Source organism: Meles meles, chromosome 13, assembly GCF_922984935.1.
Source record: "Meles meles chromosome 13, mMelMel3.1 paternal haplotype, whole genome shotgun sequence".
Lineage (NCBI taxonomy): Eukaryota > Metazoa > Chordata > Mammalia > Carnivora > Mustelidae > Meles > Meles meles.
Genome location: NC_060078.1, coordinates 53342335 through 53364474, shown reverse-complemented (window position 1 = coordinate 53364474; position 22140 = coordinate 53342335). Strand labels below are relative to the sequence as shown.

At 36.0% G+C, this 22140-nt stretch overlaps 1 protein-coding gene across 2 annotated transcripts in view; it reads right to left on the bottom strand.

The window, feature by feature from the left end:
* The window catches only part of EXOC6 (exocyst complex component 6), a 216824-nt gene that overhangs the window by 166645 nt on the left and 28039 nt on the right, over positions 1-22140 (bottom strand). The window contains exons 1-5 of one of the 2 annotated variants that reach the window (XM_046027816.1): positions 16703-16754; positions 13907-14078; positions 12368-12415; positions 12196-12286; positions 9424-9469 (exon numbers count right to left, since the gene is read on the bottom strand). In XM_046027816.1, coding sequence (XP_045883772.1) covers positions 9424-9469; positions 12196-12286; positions 12368-12415; positions 13907-14038 — 317 coding nt within the window. In that variant the 5' untranslated portion in view covers positions 14039-14078; positions 16703-16754. Of the gene's footprint in view, positions 1-9423; positions 9470-12195; positions 12287-12367; positions 12416-13906; positions 14079-16702; positions 16755-22140 lie in introns of those variants that run through there. The other variant, XM_046027815.1, reaches the window with a different exon arrangement.

Genomic DNA, 22140 nt, shown 5'->3' with positions numbered 1-22140 from the left:
GCAGAGATATTCCATGTTCATGAATGGTTTCACAAAAATTAACTCATAATAGATCACAGACATAAATGTAAAACACAAAATTCTAGAAATTAACATCGGAGAAAATCTAAGTGACCCTGGGTTTGGCAATGAGTTTTCAGAAACACCACCAAAACGTGATCTATGGGAAAAAACTAGTAAGCTGGACTTCATTAAAATTAATAATCTTCTGTTCTAAAAAGATACTGATAAGAGAATGAAAAGACTAGCCATAGAATGGAAGAAGATATTTTCAAAACATATATCTGATAAAGAACTAATACACAAACTATACAAAAAATACTTAAAAGTCAGCAGTAAGAACACCACCAACCAAATTTAAAAGCATACAAAAGATCTGAAGAGATAACTCACCAAAGAAGATATACAGATAGCAAATAAACATATGAAAAAATGCTCAACATCACATGCCAATAGAGAACTGCAAATTAAAATGAGATATTACCTACATCTATTAGAATGGCTAAAATCCAAAATGCTGACAATACCAAATCCTGGTGAGGGTGTGGAGCAACAGAACTTTCATTCATTATTACCATTGACAGTGTAAAATAGTAAAGCCACTTTGGAAGACAATTTGCCTGCTTCTTACAAAGCTAAAAACAGTCCCTCCAGGGACACCTGGGTGGCTCAGTTGGTTAAGGGTCTGCCTTCACCTCGGGTCATGATCCCTGGGTTCTGGGATCAAATCCTGCATTGGGCTCCTTGTTCAGCAGACTCTGCCTTCCACTCCCCCTGTTTGTGCTATTCTCTCTGATAAATAAGTAAAATCTTTTAAAAAAGCCAAATATAGTCATTCTGTATGATCTACCAACTGTATCACTAGGTACTTATCTAAATGAATTAAAAAGTTATTCCACACAAAAACCTGCACACAAATGTTTATAGCTGCTTTATTCATAATTGCCAGAAGTCAGAACCAACCAAGATGTCCTTCAACAGGTGAATGGATAAATAAACTGTGGTACAACCCTATAATGCAATATTATTTATCCATAAAAAGAAATGACCTATCAAGCCACAAAAAGACATGGAGGAACCTTAAATGCATATTGCTAAGTGAACAAAGCTAGTATGACATATACTGTATGATCCCAACTATAGAACATTCTGAAAAAGGCAGAATTACAGAAACAGTAAAAAGGTCAGTGACTGGCAGTGGTTGTGGGGAGCGATGAAGGATGAGATGAAGGGATGAAGAAAGAGATGAAGCATGAGAGATTTTTCAGAAAGCTATACTGTATAATGCCGTCATGGTAGATATGACATTATGCATTTGTCAAAACCCTCTATACAGTATAATACAAAAGAGTGAACCCTATTGTAAACTCTGAGTTAACAACATGTCAATACTGATTCATGAATTGTAAGAAATGTACTACACTCATGCAAGAAACTGTGTTGAGAGGAAGGTATATGGGAACTCTGTACTTTCTGCTCAATGTGTTTCTAAACCTAAAATTATTGAGCAGACATTTTACAAAAGAAAATGCACAAATGACAAAATAGCAAATGAAAAGGCACTCAATGTCAGTCACCAGAGAAATGCAAATTGGAACCACCTTTTATATGTACCAAAATGGTTCAACTAGAGCAGACAGACAATACTGTATGTTGGCAAGGATGTGCAGTATCTAAAATTCTCATTGCCAATGACAGTATAAAATGGTACAACCATTTTGGGAAACTATTTAATGGTTCCTTATAAAAGGTAGCCCACATTTACAATATAACCTAGCAAGTCTACTCCTACGCATGTATTAAAGAGATATACAAACATCTGCTAGAGAAAGGCTTGTCCACTAATTTTATGATAGCCTTATTCATTATATGCCCAAACTGAAAACAACCCAAATACCCACCAACTGGTAAACAGATAAAAAACTTCTTAGAACTTAATACTACACAGCAATGAAAAGAAACAAATAATTGGTATTTGCAATAACATAGATGAATCTCAAAACATTTGAAGTGAGAGATACTAGACAAGAAAAATAAATATATTCTATGATTCCATTTACATCAATTCTGAGAACATGTGATAGAAATCAGAATATAGTTATCTGTGGAGGGAAAGAGGAATGGATTGAGAAGGGGCATAAAAGGGTGATGGAAATGTTCTTCATCTTGTTTGGGTAGTAATAACCAGAAGACAATGGATGAGAAAAGCTTTTGGGATACAAATAATGTTCAGGGGTGCCTGGGTGGCTCAGTGGATTAAGCCTCTGCCTTCAGCTCAGGTCGTGATCCCAAGGTCCTGGAATCGAGCCCCACATCCGGTTCTCTGCTCTGCAGGGAGCCTGTTTCCCCCCTCTCTCTGCCTGCCTCTCTGCCTACTTGTGATCTCTGTCTGTCAAATGAATAAAGAAATAAAATCTTTTAAAAAAATATTAAAAAAAATAATGTTCAAATCTTGAGCTTGGTGGTTATAAAGGTGTATTCACTTTTTTAAAATCCATGGAGCTACAGACTTATGATTTGTGTATTTGGGTCTAAAAAGTTGCTAAGCAAATAACTTAAAAATAAGAAACTGTACCAGAGTAAATATTTTGCAGCACATTTCACAGAAAAGGACCCAATCCAAGAATAAGCAAAGATTTTAAGCCTGTTTCAGACTTGTTGAACTTGAGATAGTAGTGGAATATCCATATGAAAAGATTCAACATGAATCAGAAATGTCAAAACCAAGCTTGAGATTTGAGATTCAGATTTGGGAGTCAGCAGAATATAAATCCAGATATTTAACAAATATGAAGTGATATCAACCAACAAAAAACACTTTTTTTTTTTTTTTTTATATTTTACAAGTCAAACCAAACATAGTTGTGGGCTAGTTTGACTCTACAGTTGCTAATTTGCAATCTCTAATGATGATAACCAGGAATAACATCTGCGCATCCCCTCTATTTTATTATCCCACATGAATATTTAACTGAACAAAAATATGGCAGAGCACCAGAGTGGGGTCCTAAATATTTAGTGTGATGGCAGCCTGAATACAAGCTTTTTAACCTTGACTCCTTGAAACAATAAAATAACAGAAGATTTTTCTTTAAAAGTTTAAGTCTACACAGTGAAGAGAAAAAGGAGAAGAGAGAACGGTAAAATTTTAGAATGTTGAAAGCTGACCGGACATGTGGGTTAAAAAAAAAAACAAAAACAAAAAACAAAAAACACTTCATCACATCTGAGAAAACTGAATTCTAAGCCAATAGTTGAGAAACCAAGGATAAACTTATTTATTCTCTAGAATATCCAAAATGTCAAGAATTGATAGGAATGCCACTACTTATAGAACTGGGAGTGAATGGAGAGCTGAAGTAAGGAATATTGGTTGATAATCTATTTAAGCAGCAAACTCCACTCCAGTCATCTGAGCAACAATCATTCCCCATTTTGGCAAAATACTAAAGAGACTACAAAGATAATCTCTGAATAGAGTGAGGAGACCACCCAAGGTTGAAGACAATAGTACTGATCAGAAAACAAGAGGATTAATATAGCTAAATATACTAAATGCTCTCTTCCCCAACTCAGATCCCAGAATGCTGGCAGTAAGATCTCTACCCTCCAGACAGGAGAGAGGAAAAGTCTCTTCTAGGGAATCTGAGCAGTTCCAGAAGAAATAACTCCAGATATTAACACCAAAGGCTCACCAACTGAACACCCCAGCTAGATAACCTCACAGTGAAATTCACAATCAAGTTCTACCCACATACCTAGAGCTTCCAATCAGTGCCTTATGTCCACTACACTTAAATATGAGGAGTCAATCAAGGAATCACCTGACATCTGAGAGACACCCCTACCAACAAAGTCAGAGATTAAAACAAAAAAAATAAATAAATAAAAACTGAGGGGAAAAAAACTTAGTGGAAACAAACTATATACAAGAGATATGTAAATACATACATCTAAAATCTCACAGAAGTTAAGACAAAATGCTGTTAACAGAAAATCAAGAACAGCTTACCTTAAAAAAAAAAAAAGAAAGAAAGAAGGAAAAGAAATATTTGGAGATCAAAAATTTCTTAGAAATTAAAAATTGGAGAGCAAAAATGAAATAAAATCAGCATTACTTTTTGGAAGATAAAAATAAAGAAATATCCTAGAAGCAGAGCAAGAAGTCAAAGAAATAAAAAATGTTAAAAGAGGAAAGAAAATCAGAGGGCCAATCTAGAAGATTAAACATCACTATCTGTCCTGGAATTAAGAAAACAGAAATAAATAATTCAAGAAAATTTCCTAGATCTTAAAGACACTGATCAGATCAAAGAACAGTTTCCAGATTAAATTCCAGACAGGTTCACCAAGTACCCAGCACATATCAAAGCACACCATCAGGAAACTACAGACCACAGAAGGGAAGATTCTAAAAGAGAAAAAAGGCAGGTCACAAATTAAGAGAAATCAGAATGGCTTCAAACTTCTCAAATGCAACCCTAGACAACTAGAGAGCCTGAGAGAGGTATGTGTCTGGGGCGGGAGTTATTAATAAGCCCACCTAGCAAGCAGATCTCTTTCTAGATACGATTACTAAAAGGAACTAGGGTATCTTGGAAAATGGCTATTTCTAGGTCTAGGACAAGAAAAGTACACTGTGAGTGTGGAACATAATATTGCATGTTAACCAAGAAAGAACTCAGAGATAAATGAAGACACAGAAATTGGCTTGAGGGCATTCCCCTAGCCAAATGTGATACAATTTGAGCACCAAAAAGAATAATGAAAACAACATTGTATTTATTATTATGTATTATACATTTTATATTATTATAACACACTATTTAAAGAAAAAAAATCAATTGAGTCTATAGTGATAATCAGAAAAGGAAGATAAAAAGAAAAGGGAAATAAAAAGGAAGAGCTTTAAAAAAAAAAAAGAAAAGCTCTTCTTTATATTAATAAAGACACCGAATAAATGTCAAAGGAATGACAGAATTATAAACATCACCATTTTGTAACCCCAATATAATAACCGATTAAAGCAAGAGGAGCACCTGGCTGGCTCAGTCAAAGAAGCATGTGACTCTAGATACTGGGGTTATGAGATCGAGCCCCACATTGGGTATGGAGATTACTTAAAAATAAAAAGAAATGTAAAATCTAAAGCAAGAATCCTAAAACCAATGAGAGAAAAGTTGGTAAGGAAATAGGACTCAAAATATCACCCCACAGATTACTTTGTAATTGCAAAGAGGAAAAGATACTTCTTTGATTTGTAGACAACCTCTTAACCAAATGATCAAATTTAGCTTAACCTAGAGACAATTTAACAGTATATTCCTTCTGATTTTATACACTGAGGGGTACACACTATCACTTATGTCATACTCATACCAAAAACAGTTCATCTGAATCTAATCATGAGAAAATAATTAAATAAATCCAAACTGTCCTCATCGACAAGACAGCTGACCTGGACCCTTTCATGAAAACCAGAAGCAGGAAGACCAATGTTTCAAGAAGGAAATGAAGATATAACACATCTGGGGGGTAAATGGGGAAATCTGAATATAAATAATAGATTATATTATTGGAAAAAATATATAATAGTCCAAACTGGAAATTATATATATAATATATATAATAGTCCAAACTGGAAAAAGTTATTCAGGAGGAAGAGTAAGATGGCAGAGGACTAGGAATCCTAAATTCTGTCTGGTCCCAGGAATTCAGTTAGATAGTTATCAAACCATTCTGAACGTACCTCAATATCCTAAAAGCCTTCTATGAAAAACCTACAGCAAATATCATTCTCAGTGGGGAAAAACTGAGGGCTTTTCCCCTAAGGTCAGGAACATGGCAGGGATGTCCACTATCACCACTGCTATTCAACATAGTACTGGAAGTCCTAGCAATCAGACAACAAAAAGAAATAAAAGACATCCGAATCTGCAAAGAAGTGAAGCTCTCACTCTTTGCAGATGATATGACACTCTTTGTTGAAAACCCAGAAGACTCCACCCCAAAACTGCGAGAACTCATATAGGAATCCAGTAAAGTGTCAGGATATAAAATCAATGCACAGAAATAGTTACATTTCTATATACCAACAACAAGACAGAAGAAAGAGAAACTAAGGAGCAAATACCATTTAAAATTGCACCTAAAACCAAAAGATATCTAGGAATAAATCTAACCAAAGAGGCAAAGAATCTGTACTCAGAAAACTATAGAATACTCATGAAAGAAATTGAGGAAGACGCAAAGAAATGGAAAAAGTTTCATGCTCATGGATTGAAGAACAAATATTGTGAAAACGTCTATGCTGCCTAGAGCAATCTACATATTTAATGCAATCCATATCAAAATATCATCAACTTTTTTCAAAGAAATGGAACAAATAATCCTAAAATTTGTATGGAAACACTCCAGATAGCCAGAGGAATGTTGAAAAAGAAAATCAAAGCTGGTGGTATCACAATTCCAGACTTCAAGCTCTATTACAAAGCTGTAATCATCAAGACAGTAAGATACTGGCAAAAAAAACACACATAGATCAATGGAACAAAACAGAGAGCCCAGAAATGGACCCTCAACTCTATGGTCAACTAATCTTCAACAAAGCAGGAAAGAATATCCAATGAATAAAAGACAGTCCCTTCAACAAATGGTATTGGGAAAACTGGACAGCCACATGCAGAAAAATGAATGGACCATTTCCTTACACCATACACAAAAAGAGACTCAAAATGGATGGAAGACCTAAATGTGAGACAGAATTCCATCAAAATCCTTGAGGAGAACAAAGGCAGCAACCTCTTCGACCTCAGCTACAGCAACTTCTTCCTAGACACAGCGCCAAAGGCAAGGGAAGCAAGGACAAAAATGAATTATTGGGACTTCATCAGATCAAAGCTTTTACACAGCAAAGGAAACAGTCAACAAAACCAAAAGACAACTGACAGAATGGGAGAAGATATTTGCAAGTGACATATCAGATAAAGAGTTAGTCTCCAAAATCTATAAAAACTTATCAAATTCAACACCCAAAGAACAAATAATCCAATCAAGAAATGGGCAGAAGATATGAACAGACATTTCTGCAAAAATGTCCAAATGGCCAACAGACACACGAAAAAGTGCTCAACATTACCTGGCATCAGGGAAATACAAATCAAAACCTCAATGAGATATCAACTCACACCAGTTAGAATGGCTAAAATTAACAAGTCAGGAAACAGATGCTGTCAAGGATGCTAAGAAAGGGGAACCCTCTTACATTGTTGGTGGGAATGCAAGCTGGTGCAGTCACTCTGGCAAACAGTATACAGCTTCCTCAAAAAGTTGAAAATAAAACTACCCTATGACCCAGAAATTGCACTACTGGGTATTTACCCTAAAGATACAAATATAGTGATCCGAAGGGGCACATGCACCGGAATGTTTATAGCAGCAATGTCCACAATAGCCAAACTACAGAAAGAGCCTAGATGTCCATCAACAGAAGAGTGGACAAAGAAGATGTAGGGTGGGGTGTGTGTGTGTGTGTGTGTGTGTGTGTGTGTGTGTGTGTGTGACAGAGAGAAAGAGAGAGAGAGAGAGAGAAGAATACTATGCAGCCATCAAAAAACTGAAATCTTGCCATTTGCAATGAGGTGGATGGAACCAGAGGGTACTATGCTGAGCGAAATAAGTCAATCAGAAAAAGACAATTATCATACGATCTCACTGATATGAGGAATTTGAGAAGACAGAGGACCAACAGGGAAGGGAGGGAAAAATGAAACAATAGGAAACCAGAGAGGGAGACAAACCATAAGAGACTCTTAATCTCAGAAAACAAACCGAGGGTTGCTTGAGTGGAGGGGGGTGGGAAGGATGGGTGGCTAGGTGATGGACACTGGGGAGGGTATGTGCTATGGTGAACACTGTGAATTGTGTAAGACTGATGAATCACAGACCTGTACCCCTGAAACATAATACATTACATGTTAATTTAAAAAAATAAAGTTCAACTATAACAACAACAACAAAAAAGTTAGTTATTTAAAGGCATAAATGGGGGTGCCTGGGTGGCTCAGTGGGTTAAGCCTCTGTCTTTGGTTCAGGTCATGATTTCAGGGTCCTGGGACTGAGACCCACATGGGGCTCTCTACTCAGCAGGGAACCTGCTTCCCTCCCTTTCTCTGCCTGCCTCTCTGCCTACTTGTGATTTCTCTGTCAAATAAATAAATAAAATCTTAAAAAAAAATTAAGACATAAATGTAAACACAAAAATTATGCCTTAAAAGAGGTAAAAGTTTTTGGGGCGCCTGGGTGGCTCAGTGGGTTAAAGCCTCTGCCTTCCGCTCAGGTCATGATCCCAGTGTCCTGGGATCGAGCTCCACATCGGGCTCTCTGCTCCACGGGGAGCCTGCCTCCTCCTCTCTCTCTGCCTGCCTCTCTGCCTGCCTCTCTGCCTACTTGTGATCTTTGTCTGTCAAATAAATAAATAAAATTTTTGAAAAAATTAAAAAAAAAAGAGGTAAAATTTTTGTCTTTAGCAAGAGTGAATGGTGAATGGCAAGAAGGAACGATGATGCCTGTTTTTCTGCAACAAACACAAAGAACTATATTATCTAGATCTTTAAAATATGAGAATGTACAACCTTGGTAGAAAAAAAGAATACATACACACACACACACACACGTACATATATATACATAAATAAAATAACTTCATGATAGTTTATGACGTATTAAGGAGGAAAAAAATAACTACTAATTAGTACAAATTGGTAAAGGCCAATAAAATTCAATGCTTAGCACTACAAAGCAGGACATACACAAATCTCTGAGCATACATTTGTACATAATGTACTATGATAACTAAGCAATTATTAATAAATTAAGAGGAAATCATTATTTCCCTATTCCAAATATAGAATATTATCATTTATTCTGATTTTTTTATGTTACTTTAAAATTATTCATCTTTAAAACATTTTAAACATTATTACATCTAATGATAATCAATAAACTACTTCAAATGATTTCTCATTTGTCATGTGTTCATTTGTGTTATAAAACAGAACATGATCTACAGTAGCCCAGATTGTCAAAATATAACTACCTACACTGCTTTCACTGTGGTCCCACTATACACACTTAACCTTTCATTATAAGCAATGTTCACATGGAAGCTAATCAATAGTTTTTCATTCCTGTTCAGTTGTCTATTTGTCCTTCAACAATATCATTAGTCTTTGATTTTACTTCTAAAGGACAAGGATCCACAAATAAATGGCTACAAATTGCTTTATTAGACTAGATTCTGAAAAAGAATAAAGGTAGAAAGCAAAACTTCACATGACTCATTGTAATTTATAGTACATTTATCCATGATTTCTTTAATAGAAAAATAAAGATTTATTAAAAACAGTAAAGAAACCAACTCACCTTTTTGCACTCATCTGTTCTTTTAGCTTACTGTACATTTCCAGCACTGCATTAAAAAGGAGAAATTACTTTAGCTTTCAAAATGAGAAAAAAATTTAGATGAAAAAATTAAAGCAGGAAAGAGCCTATCATAAATTCATTAATATTCTCTATACTTTATATATTAATTTTCTCTATACTTTAATCCAGACTTATATTTTAAGCATTTACTTTTATATTTTCAAATATAATTTTATATATCAAGTAAATAAAAACATTTTAATGTGTTCATATATTGAACATTACATTATATAAGTGAACACACTATCTGGAATTTGAAATACTTTCATACGCTGACACCTATAACTGAAATAGTAACCTATTAACAATTATCATATTCAGAAACTTATTATTATCTCTTCCCTGTAGTGCAATTGGAAGTTTGGACTTCAGTTAATCAAGAGACAAAGTTGAGTAAACAAGATTGATTAATTTTGATTTAATATATCAAATAAAATACACATAACAAAAATATACCAAATACAACTGTGTTATTGATCACTAAGCAAAATTTTATACCAAACTGACAAAGAAAAAAAATTCAAGTTTACAGAGATTAAATTATAATAAAATCATAAATAAACATAACAAATCAACTTTGTTTTATCATTTCTATTATAGACTCAGAAACGCAATTATTTAATAAAATTGTTATAAGCTTCAGCAAGATGACACACTGCCACCAGAAAGGTTTTAATGCAACTATGCAGATTACCATTTATTCTTAGTAGAATTTCAAAGCACAAAGTGAGTAAATTACCATTGGCTCATCAAGCCAGCTCACATTTTCACAGATCGGACAGACAACACTTTTTTCTAGATTTTCTATTTTGGCTACTTACAAAGGGTCTTCAAGTGTACAGAGATATTTAGTTCACTTGTCTGAAAACCATAAAGCTACAATGGTGGCAACAGTGAACCACCCTAACCCTGTGAACTTTATGGATACCTCTATCATAGCCCCTACACTGTAATGCAGTATTTCTCACATTTTCCAACCAAAGCATTAGAGTAAACATATAACCTGGGAAAAGCCTAAAACTGCTGCTTAAGTATAAACTTTCTTTGACGTCTACTGTTTTATCTCAGCAATTTATGTAACTTTCATATCTATCTTATTTCCATATAAAAATAATGCTCACCTCATAAATAATCAAGTAAAACTAATATACCAGGAATGCACTGTTTACACTATGACTTCTTATATCCTCTCACACCCCTCCTAATCCAAGGAGGAGTTAGGCAATTATACAATAATAAATATCTTATATCCTTATTCACATTAAAACATAGGTTCTTCAGAGCTATGACTGTGTCATTTTCAACTTTATATTTCCAATATCTACCATAATTGCTGACACAAAAAGAATTCACGAGTGGATAATTAGATAGAAGGCTAGATGGAGGAAAGGAAGCAGTTCTCAATGTGGCTATTAAGAAGACAGTGTTTACATGAATTCAGATTGTCTGTCCAGCCTTGAAAGCAAAGACAGTAGCAGTAACAAAAGTCTAACCTCTACTTCCCTTTATTTCTCTATTACAAAAAGCATGCCCGGGGGAATAAGCTGAATTCAGCTCTTTAGCATTCTACCAGTTACCCAATTTTTTAGGCTTATTACAATCAGAGTCAAAGCAATGAAACTTAGACTGTGTTCATGGCTACTTCAGTGAGTGTATCTGATGTTGGTGAAGAGGTGTTATTAAACATTACTATAAGGAAATAGGTTTCTCAACCCCGAAACGGAACATAAAAGGCGGACATTTTATTTAATCAAAGTTAATGTGCAACTATCCATGGTCCAGAGATAAAACTCAACAGAATTTCAGTGATTCTAAAAAAAAGGTTATCCTCACAAAGTCAGAAAACACTGTCTTTTAGTTAATAAAATCTGCTGAAAGTTTTAACATACAATTTGTGTCCTAATCTAAATTTATATTATATAAATATTATAAAAAATATCTCATTCTATTTCCCCAGACATGGAGCTTCAGGGTCCTTCCAAAAAAAATAAATTAAAAAAATGGGACACTACGATGGATTCAGCTTACTATATGAATAAAAAGATGACATACACCTTGGCTTCTTTTTGTTCAAACAGGATACATAAGGGGAGAGAAAATACTGGTGAGTTTCTTAGAATTTATTTGATTTTCCAGTAATATCTGAGCCAAAACAGGAAGATCAAAAACTCAGAAACCAACAAAGTCAGTCTTTCCAAAACATGGGAGGGTGAAGGCATGACCAAAAAAGGGAAAAGACCTAGTATTTTAGGTTTTTTTTTACTTTATTAGCAAAGCAAGACTGCTAGAAAAGCAAAACCAACCTGCTTAAGTGACAAACAGAAAACAGTGGAAAACTAGAAGTAAAAAAATTGGGCGAATTGGGAAAAAGCAAGGAAACGTAATCAAAAGACACTCCTCCATGGGAAAGTATTCTGAGAAAAAACAAAAAAGCAGTGGGAGGGAGGTGAGGGATAAAGGACAAACTAGGCAGGAAGGAAATGGGAGAGGTACAGGTTGTTCTAGGAACCTGATGTGACAGATCATCAAACAAAAACTTTATAAGAAAAGAAAACCATGAAAATTCAAGAACTAAAATGGATAAGAAAGATAACCATGAGCTCTTGGGGGCAATCACCAAATAATCTGTAATTCCCATAATGACTAATGACTGTATGCTATCATTAAATTATAGTTTTGCCAAGCATTCCATTATAGACAAGTTTAACTCACCTGGAAGGCATAACTGCAATTTTTCTACTACCGTTGTAATGTTCCTCTGCTGAATTCTACATCGAATAATATCTTCTGTTTGGACTATCACCTTAGAAAAGAAGAAATGTTCATATTTTTAAGCAAACTGCATCCACATATTGAGTATGCAAGAAATATATCATATTCTCACCTCCTTTCCCGCATCTTGAAATCTTCGGTTGGTATCGGTAACTTGCACCTTAAAAATAATTTTACCTTAATTAGACAAATATGCATAAAACTGCCCTGATATAACTGCTCACCCTTGTAATCAGATCATGCTTCATGAGAAACTTAGAACAAAGAAATGCAAATTCAAATTAACTCTACAGCTTGAACTTGAACTTTTGATTGAAAAGGGCTTTTGTTAACTTCAATTACTTATGACAGTTCTTTTTAACAGATTCTGTGGCAAACTTCTCAAATTTAATCTAGATTTTTGAACTTTACTTGCTTCTCTAAGTCTGTCAAACAATTCAAATCACTGACCCAATTGACCACTGGTCCCTTTTTGATAACTTCAATGAGGTCTATGTGCCATTCATTGTCTGTACGAAATGGTGATTGCATTTTATGGTAATTAAACATTCATACTTTGCTGAATGCAAACACTGGGTGGTTGATTAACATCAAACACGGAAATTTCAATCCACAGCAACATTTTAATGCTGCAGGTGCAGACAAAGCTCAACCTCAAATTTTCCCACATATTAAGTGACTCATTAGGTCATCATAGTAAGGAAGCACATTCTAGTTTATTAAAAATCTCATTAATTTCTGAACAAAGATGCTCAGTGACCTCATTGATGCTGTATTTGGTCTCTTGTTATCTGAATATCCTTTATATAATGGTTTTCTAATCATAACCTTTAGTGAACCAGGGTCATTTTATCTGCTAAATTCTCCAAATGTAAAAAAAGATAAATAGGCCAATTCTTATAACTAAATACTTTGTATTCTGACTGAACGAATCCAGGTCTGATTTAATAAATGTTTTTGTTGGGTGGCAGAAAATACAGACCAACTTTCTTTAAGAAAATTATGTTTTGTTATTAAACCAAAAAAAAGTTTCAGTATTATTAAATAATTTTGAGAACACAATCACTCATAGTAAGTTTTCTTTTTGATTTTTAGAGGATTGCTTTTTATCATTATTATACTAATTGCCATTTTTAAAATTCTAAAACTGCAAATGAGACCTTCCCTTGTATGAATTTTTTTAGTTCATTTCCCTGCGTGGAAAGAAATCCTGGTAAGTCAATGCATTACTTGCTTTACAAAAAAGAGATTACTCCTGTCATTAGCATGACAACTATGTTAATAGAGCATAAAGAGCATTTCCAAATATACACACTAATTCACTTCCTGAAAATAGTACATTTAATAATGATTTATACATATGCACTACAAACTAATACTTGACTAATTTATTTATTTTTTTTTAAAGATTTTATTTATTTATTTGACAGAGAGAGAGAGATCACAAGTAGGCAGAGAGGCAGGCAGAGAGAGAGGAGGAAGCAGGCTCCCTGCGGAGCAGAGAGCCCGATGCGGGGGCTCGATCCCAGGACCCTGAGATCACGACCCGAGCCGAAGGCAGCGGCTTAATCCACTGAGCCACCCAGGCGCCCCGATACTTGACTAATTTAATGAGAAAAAAAAATAAAGAGAATTTTAAAGTATTTCTTACCTTCAGTTTTTCTGCATCAGTCCTTACTTTAAGTAGCTCTGTAATAGCATCTACAAAACCCTGATGATGAAAATTACACATCTTTTCAATTTCCTTGTCATGATTACGGATACAAGCATCTAATTTTTCCATAAACTTCTTGTGTGCATTTGGTTGGTCATCATACACAGACCTGAATGTACACAAAAAAGAAAACTAACATTAACTTCCCAGTTCACCAAAATTTATTCTTTATTAAGCCCATTCTTTACAACAGCTAATAATTTTTTTTGCTTTGTAATCAGTATATTAAGGAGACACTCATACATTTCAGGAATTACTTAATTCTGATATCCAGATTTAAGTCTGTGACTGTGACTTTTAAATATACAATTAAAACTATTCATCATAATATGACGTAGTACCAACATTAAATTAAAGTTACCTTGGAGCATAAGTTAAATGGTTTAAAGTAAGCAAACCTATAACACATCTAAAAAACACCTTATCTTACATGCAAATTACTTCTCCAGATAAAGGTCTCTTCACTCTTAATTACCCTGCTCCCAAAGTCACTACTCTGAAGCTTACATGGTCCAAAGAGAAAGAGAAAAATGTAACTGGGGCTGATATATTAAAAAAAAAAAAAAAAAAAAAAAAAAAAAAAGATGGCACAGCAGAAGGGAGTGCAATTCTGTAAGTACAAGCCCTCAAGCAGCAGCATATTATGATAAAATCTTTCTTTAGAAAAGTATCATTTCTATCACTGATACCACAGGCCAAGTTACATAGCATGCCATCTTCAAGTAACAGTTGAGGCAACAGAATAATGCAGAGGCATCACAATGAATACCACTTAATGTAACTTACGGATCAACACTTCTCTACAAATTAAGTTCTTTGACTGCCAGTTGAATACAAGTTTTAACTTCAAAGCAACAGCTGATAATTTTTTTTTTAAGATTTATTTATTTCAGAGAGACAGAGAGCACAAATGGAGGGGGAGAGGGAAAGAGAGAATCTCAAGCAGACTCCACACTGAGCATGGAGCCTGATCCAAGGCTCGATCTCATAAGCCTGCGATCATGATCTGAGCTGAAATTAAGAGTTGGATGCTTAACTGTGTTACCCCAGCACCCACAAGGGCTGAAAATCTTAAAACTGGGTTAAAAGTACTGTATTAGTAGAAATCATTTGTATGAAAAAATTATTTAATTTCTCATTGAACTTGTTATTACTAAATGAGCCACGAACCCTCTAGATACCTGGAAACTCTCTAGATATCAGGAAATAAAGGTCTGAGGCTCAGGACATGAGTCTTTAACACACTAGTGCTCAAAAAAGAATCAGTGAGTGAATGACTAAAGAATAAAGAACAAACTCCTGATTTCTATAATACTTACTCTGTCAGGACATATTCTAAGTGCTTTATATATTAATCTTTTAATCCCCACAACAAGCCTATAAAGTAGGTATTATTATTACCCTTGCTTTACAGATGTTACAGATTATGTAACTGCTATAAACTCCACACTAGCAAGGGAGAGATGAGATATGAATCCTGGTAGTCTGGCTCCAGGGTTCATATTCTCAAGCCCATATTACAGGCACCACAATGTTCTCTAAATATGGTGTACACATTCCTACTGTCTCTCAGCTCATGCTATCTCCACATAGAGGGTATCACCCTCCCTGCCAAACACCATTCAGAAAAGGATTAACCTTGCCCAAAGAAAGGTTTGGCCCTTGCCCCCAGCTCCTGGGAAATAAACCTTCAGAATGTCCTACTTGATAGATGTCTTTGTTTACTTGGAGACCTTTGGAAATGTCAAATAATCTAAGCTAGCAATGTGGTTTACAATGTGATTTACAGTGGGTGGGGGCCTTCATCTCCAGAGAGTCTACAGACTAAGGGTAAGCAGCTCATGGCAGTCAGCCATGTCTACATGACCAACCGCGTGGAAAAACCCTGGACACCATGGCTTAGGTGAGTTACCCTGGTTGGCAACACTCTATGATTGTTGCCACACATCATTGCTGGGAGATATAACAGCTGTCTACATGACCACTGGGAAAGGACTACTGGAAGACCCCGCTTTGAACTTTCCTAGACCCTGCCTTATATACCTTTTCCTGATGCTAAATTTAATCTGTATTCTTTTGCTGTAACAAACAGCAACTGTGAATATAACAGCTTTCTAAATTCTGAGTCCTCCTAGTAAATTACTGAACTTGATGGTAGTCTTGGGAACCTCCCAAAAATGTGCTCTCCCAATCTGTTGCCCATTGTTTGAGATTTAGTTCAATTCCCATTTCCTCCAACAGAACTTTTGTCAATCATTTCCATGACAAGTAATCTCTCCATAAGCAGAACAGGTAAATTTACAGTCCTTTCTACTCACTGTGACATGTAATCACATATTATACTCTGTACTGTAATTTAAACCTTTCGAATATATGTCCTACATTTTGTTTTTCATATCAACCATAAGCTTCTTGAGGGCAGCCTCCATGTTCCAGGTTTTTAATGAGTACCTATTATAATACTAGAGACAGCCATATTGGATAGTAATTATTAAAAATTTGGGCCTTCAAGAGCTGAGCTATAACCAGGATCTGATCTTGGACATCTTCTCTTTTCTACCTATACCACTCTCTCAATTTCATCCAGATTTGGAGTTTTAAATTCCACAAGAACACTGACATCTCCCAAATTTATGCTTCTAGGCCCAACTTCTCTCCTGACCTTCAAACTCATATATTTCTCCAACTGGGTATCTGATAAGCATCTGAAATATGTCCAAAATGATTTCTTACCTTCTTCTTCAAATCTGCTCCTCTCACGGTCTTCCTCTATCTCTGTAAAGCCCATTCTTCTAGGTGCTCTGGCAAAAAACCTTGATATCACCCTTGACGGTTCTCTCTCTCGCTCTCCCCACCAAAATAATCCAGAAAATCCAAACACATTTTACAACCTCTACTGGTCCCACCCTGGACTAGGTCACCATGATCTTGCCTAGAATGTTACCAACTGCTTCTTAATCAGTCTCCTTGATTTCACCACTACTTCCCTATAGTCTATTCTCAACAAAGTAGATAGAATGATCCCATTAAAATATTAAGCAGATCCCATTTCTCTCTTCTGCTCCAAACCCTATTTCTCTTACAACAGCCCATAAAATCCCTATGTAATTTTGCCCCATATTACCTCACTGACTTCACTTCCTAATACTCAATCTCCACTTTACTTATTCTATGCCAGCAACACTGGCCTCCTTGTGGTTCCTGAAAAACACCAAACACTTTCCTACCCTATGTTTTATACATGCTGTTTCCTCCACCTTGATCATACTTCTCATACTTCTCACAGTTGGCCTGCCTCTCTTCAGGTCTTTTATCCCCTTCTTGATGAGGCTCTTTCTGGCTACAGTATCCATATTATAAACACAAACACAGAGAGAAACAAATACACACGCACACACAATTCCACAATTCCCTTCCTGCTTCTTGTTTTCTTTTTTAAAACAAATGAGTTTACTTTATCACTGCATCACTCTTTCCACTGTAGAATATACTCAAATATATTCTCTATTTCATACTTCTATTCATTTTGTCTTCACACACTAGAATGTAAGTTGTCTGTTTTGCTCCCCACTGAATGCTCAGTCCCAGAAAAGTACTTACAACGTAGCAGATGGTTAATAAATGATTGCTGAATAACTGGAAGGATGAATGGATGGAGTAGATGGAATCAGAAAGGACACTTAACTAACTGTTCAACCTCAGGTAAGCCACTTGACTTCTCTAAATCTCAACTCTCTCACGAATGAAATAAGGATGAAAAAAGCAGTATCTAGGGGTGCCTGGGTGGCTCAGTCAGTTAAGCATCTGCCTTGAGCTCATGTCATGATCCCAGGGTCCTGGGATGGAGTCTTGCATTGGTCTCCCTGCTCAGCAGGGAATCTGCTTCTCCCTCCTCCTCTGCTGCTCCCCCTGCTTGTGCACGCTTGCGCTCTCTCTCTCTGTCAAATAAATAAATAAAATCTAAAAAAAAAAAAAAAAAAAGATGGGGCACTTGGGTGTCTCAGTGGGTTGAAGCCTCTGCTTTCGGATTGGCTCATGATCCCAGGGTCCTGGGATCCAGCCCCCCGTGGGCTCTCTGCTCGGCAGGGTGCCTGCTTCCACTTCTCTCTCTCTATCTGCCTGCCTCTCTGCCTACTTGTGATCTCTGCCTGTCAAATAAATAAATAAAATCTTTAGAAAAAAAAAAGAAGAAGACAAAGAAGCACCCGCCTTTTCGAAGTGAGGCCAGTCCCCAGTCCCATGTCAGGCTCCCTGCTCAGTGGGAAGTCTGCTTTCCCCACCCCTCTCTGCCTCTGCCTGCTGCTCCCACTGTGTGCGTGCTCTCTGTCATATAAATAAAATCTTTAAAACAAACAAACAAAACAAAAACAAAAAAAACCAGTATCTACATCGTAATGTTTTAAGGATTAAATTAGTAAACACATGAAAAGTTCTTAGCAGTAACTGACATATGGTTAAGTGCTCAGTACACACTGGCTGCTAGCATAATATGGACATAAAAGACAACCAAATCCTTACTAAATGAGTCAATTGGCTGCTGAATAAGAAGTGGCTACAGATATCAAATATGGCTAATACTCCATGCTAAAGGAGTTATGGGGCCTTTTGCACATTTTTACAGCTAATATTTCATTTATTTCTTATACTACACCAGAGAAAATATCACTTCCCCCTTTCACAAGTGAAGTAAGCAAGGAAATGATAAATGACTTGCTCTGTGCAGCCTAGTTAGTGAGGATCTGAGGCAGTACTAGAATTCCCAAAGTACTTTTGTGCTTCTTATGTTTTTCCTGTAATTAGTATTTAATAAGAATTCCTAATTAAGCAAACATGATTCTGAAGGAAATCCACATTCAAGAGAAAGTTTATCTGACATTAGTGTGCTATAAACAAATTTTTATTTCATAACTATGAACACATGTTGAAGTAATATATACACACACACACACACACACACACACACACATATATATAAACACATATTTCTAAACATCTTTTTTACCTACCTCAATACAAGTTTGAAATTTCTCTGGCTCTTAAAAAACCAGGTAGGAAACAGAACATACCAAAAGAATTGCCTACTCTCTTTTTTTTTCTGTTATAGCTGTAGCACTGTAGCAAAAATCTTAAGAGGTAGGGGAGCCTGGGTGGCTCAGTCATTAAGTGTCTGTCTTCGGCTCAGGTCACGATCCTAGGGTCCTCAGATGGAGCCCCACATCAGGCTCCCTGCACATCGGGAGGCCTGCTTCTCCCTCTCCCACTCCCCCTGCTTGTGTTCCCTCTCTTGCTGCATCTCTCTCTGTCAAATAATAAATAAAATCTTGAAAAAAAAATCTAAGAGGTATTTCAGGACTGCTCTACTACAATGTCCCTCCAAAGAGGGTAGGACTCTGTCAGTGCAAAAGCAATACTGTTTTCTCTTTTAAAAACTGTAATATATAAACAAAAAGAAAAATAATTTTCTTGTAGCCTATTTTATTCTAGAAAGTTCTTTTTTTTTTTTAAGATTTTATTTATTTATTTGACAGACAGATCACAACTGGGGAGAGAGACAGTCAGAGAGAGGAGGAAGCAGGTTCTCCACCAAGCAGAGAGCCCAGAACCCCAGGATCATGACCTGCATCAAAGACAAAGGCTTTAACCCATTGAGCTACCCAGGCACCCCTAGAAAGTTGTTAAAGTCCATCTTTTAGTGTGTCTTTCTAATTTATTCTCCAGAGTTTCAAAAACAAAACTACTCCTATTTTATAGTAATTCAAGACACTGCCAGTGCATCTAGTATAGCATCACAGACAAATGCCTCTTTTTCTACTGATGTTGTTAGTATGGAGAAAAGCAGTATCGGAACATATGCAATACTCACCCCCCCCATTAATAGAAAATCAAAGCCTAAAATGGGTGAGCTATTAGCCCCAATAAAAATAACATTAAGGAATCAGGACAATGAGATCCACCTATTACTACTAAGTCTTAGTCTCTCCTGACTTCGGATAAACACTTGCTGTTACAGACATGAGTACAAGCTGTAGCTCAAGCTGATATAACCACCTGTTACCCATAATCTACATCGGTGAGATCATTCTGAGCAGAGTACACAGAAATAAAGAAGTAGAGATGAGAAAACATTCTAAACCACAGGAATAAGTTGCATTTTTTAAAATGTACTGAAGGCTCAAGCAAGTATCAAAATCCAAAATTCATCACAAGATAGAATTTGGCCCTGAAAAGAAAAAAAGTTCCTAGTTCTGACTTTCTCAACTTAATAGATGCAGCACAAAACAAAGAGCCTGACACAAGCACTCAAAATGGAATTAATCAATACATGTAGTTGATTTAACCCTCTACCACTCTGATGAAAATATTAAAAATAATTAGTCTGAAAATTTGCTAATAAAGCAAACAATAAAAAGCTGAGTGAACAGAGACAAACAGGGAGAAAAGGGTGGATATGCAGAAGAACACTGGAAAAGGGAAAAAAGCCAAAGCAATACACCATATACTTAGCAGGAATTATCCATCTTTTCTCTGAAGGTTCCTACATTTAATTATAGAGATAATTTGGGGAGACAGTAGAGGGAGGGTATGGAAAGCAGAGAATATGTGCAATCCCTGTCAACGACTCCCCACAGTGACTGAACTGACTAAAGACTTAATATGCTAAAGATTAAAAACAAAACAAAACAAAAAGTAACACACAACCAAGTACTTTAAGTACTTTGCAAGCATTACCTCATTAATATTCACTACAGCTTTACAGTGTAGATTCTATTAGCATCCCAATTTACAAATACAGTTTGGGAAGATGAAGACTTTAAGTCCAAAGTCACACAGTAGTGGGGCCAAGATTTAACTCCAAGTCTACGTGACTCCAAAGCCAGCACTCTTAACCATTATGTCACATATACTCTCCAATCAGAAATGGTGATAAGCAGCATGGAATGCTGAGAAGTTATGGGCATAGCAACTAACCAGATCACCTTTGAAGATCAACAATTGAGAATGACTCAATAGGGAATCCCCTGATGTGCACTGCTGCACCCATCAGGTGAAATCATCCAACGGACAGAAAAAAAGGAGGAGAACTGAGGCATAGCTAATTGTTAAGCAGTATTAAATTACAAATGCAAAAAATAAAGAGGAGCAAAATATGAAGTAGAGAAAACTAAGGGCCCTGTATTTGTCTAACCTCAGCCGAAGGCTCTAAAAAATCTTTTTTTTTTGTCTCTGAATAACAATCATTGTTCTTCAAAATTCTGATCTTCAGGACAAGAAAGGAAATACCATTCAGTACTATTCAATCTTCGAACCCTAAGTCAATTGATATTTTTTCCATCTAATTATTAAGGTGCCAAATACATTACTCTTCTAAACTTTCAAGCAATATGCAATTTTAATGAATTTTTCTGCTTTTAAAATGTCCCCTCAGAATGCTATAATGTCTACTGGCAAACCTAATCAAATCCTATAAATAAATACACACAGACATATGGCAAAACCAGAAAGCAGGTAAACTTTCCACTATCCCACATCCACAAAGGTTATAAAATAGTGCTCCATATACAGCTGAACCTTGGACAATGGTTTGAACTGCATGGGTACACTTACATTCAAGTTTTTCTCAACACAGTCCAGTACTGTAAATACATTATCTCTTCCTTGAGGCTTTCTTAATGACATTTTCTATTCTTTAGCTTGCTTGATTGCAAAAATCCAGTATATAATACACATTACATACAAAATATGTGTTAATTGACTGTTTATGGTATCATAAGTCTTCTGGTCAACAGTAGACTATTAGTAAAGTCTTTGGGGAGTCAAAAGTTATATGCAGATTTCGAGCTGCACAGGGGGTCAGTGACCCCTAACCACCACATTGTTCAAGTGTCAATTATACATATAATAACTTCAGTGTAAGAGTTCAGTCTTCCCTTCCAAAAGCTTAGCACAATAAAACCTTACTTCTGGGGCACCTGGTTGGCTCCGTGGGCTAAGCCTCTGCCTTGGTCTCAGGTCATGATCTCAGGGTCCTGGGATTGAGCCCCGCCTAATATCACATCCATAGGGCTCTCTGCTCAGCAGGAAGCCTGCTTCCCCATCTCTCTCTGCCTGCCTATCTGCCTGTGATATCTGTCAAATAAATTAATAAAATCTTAAAAAAAAAAAAGCCTTAC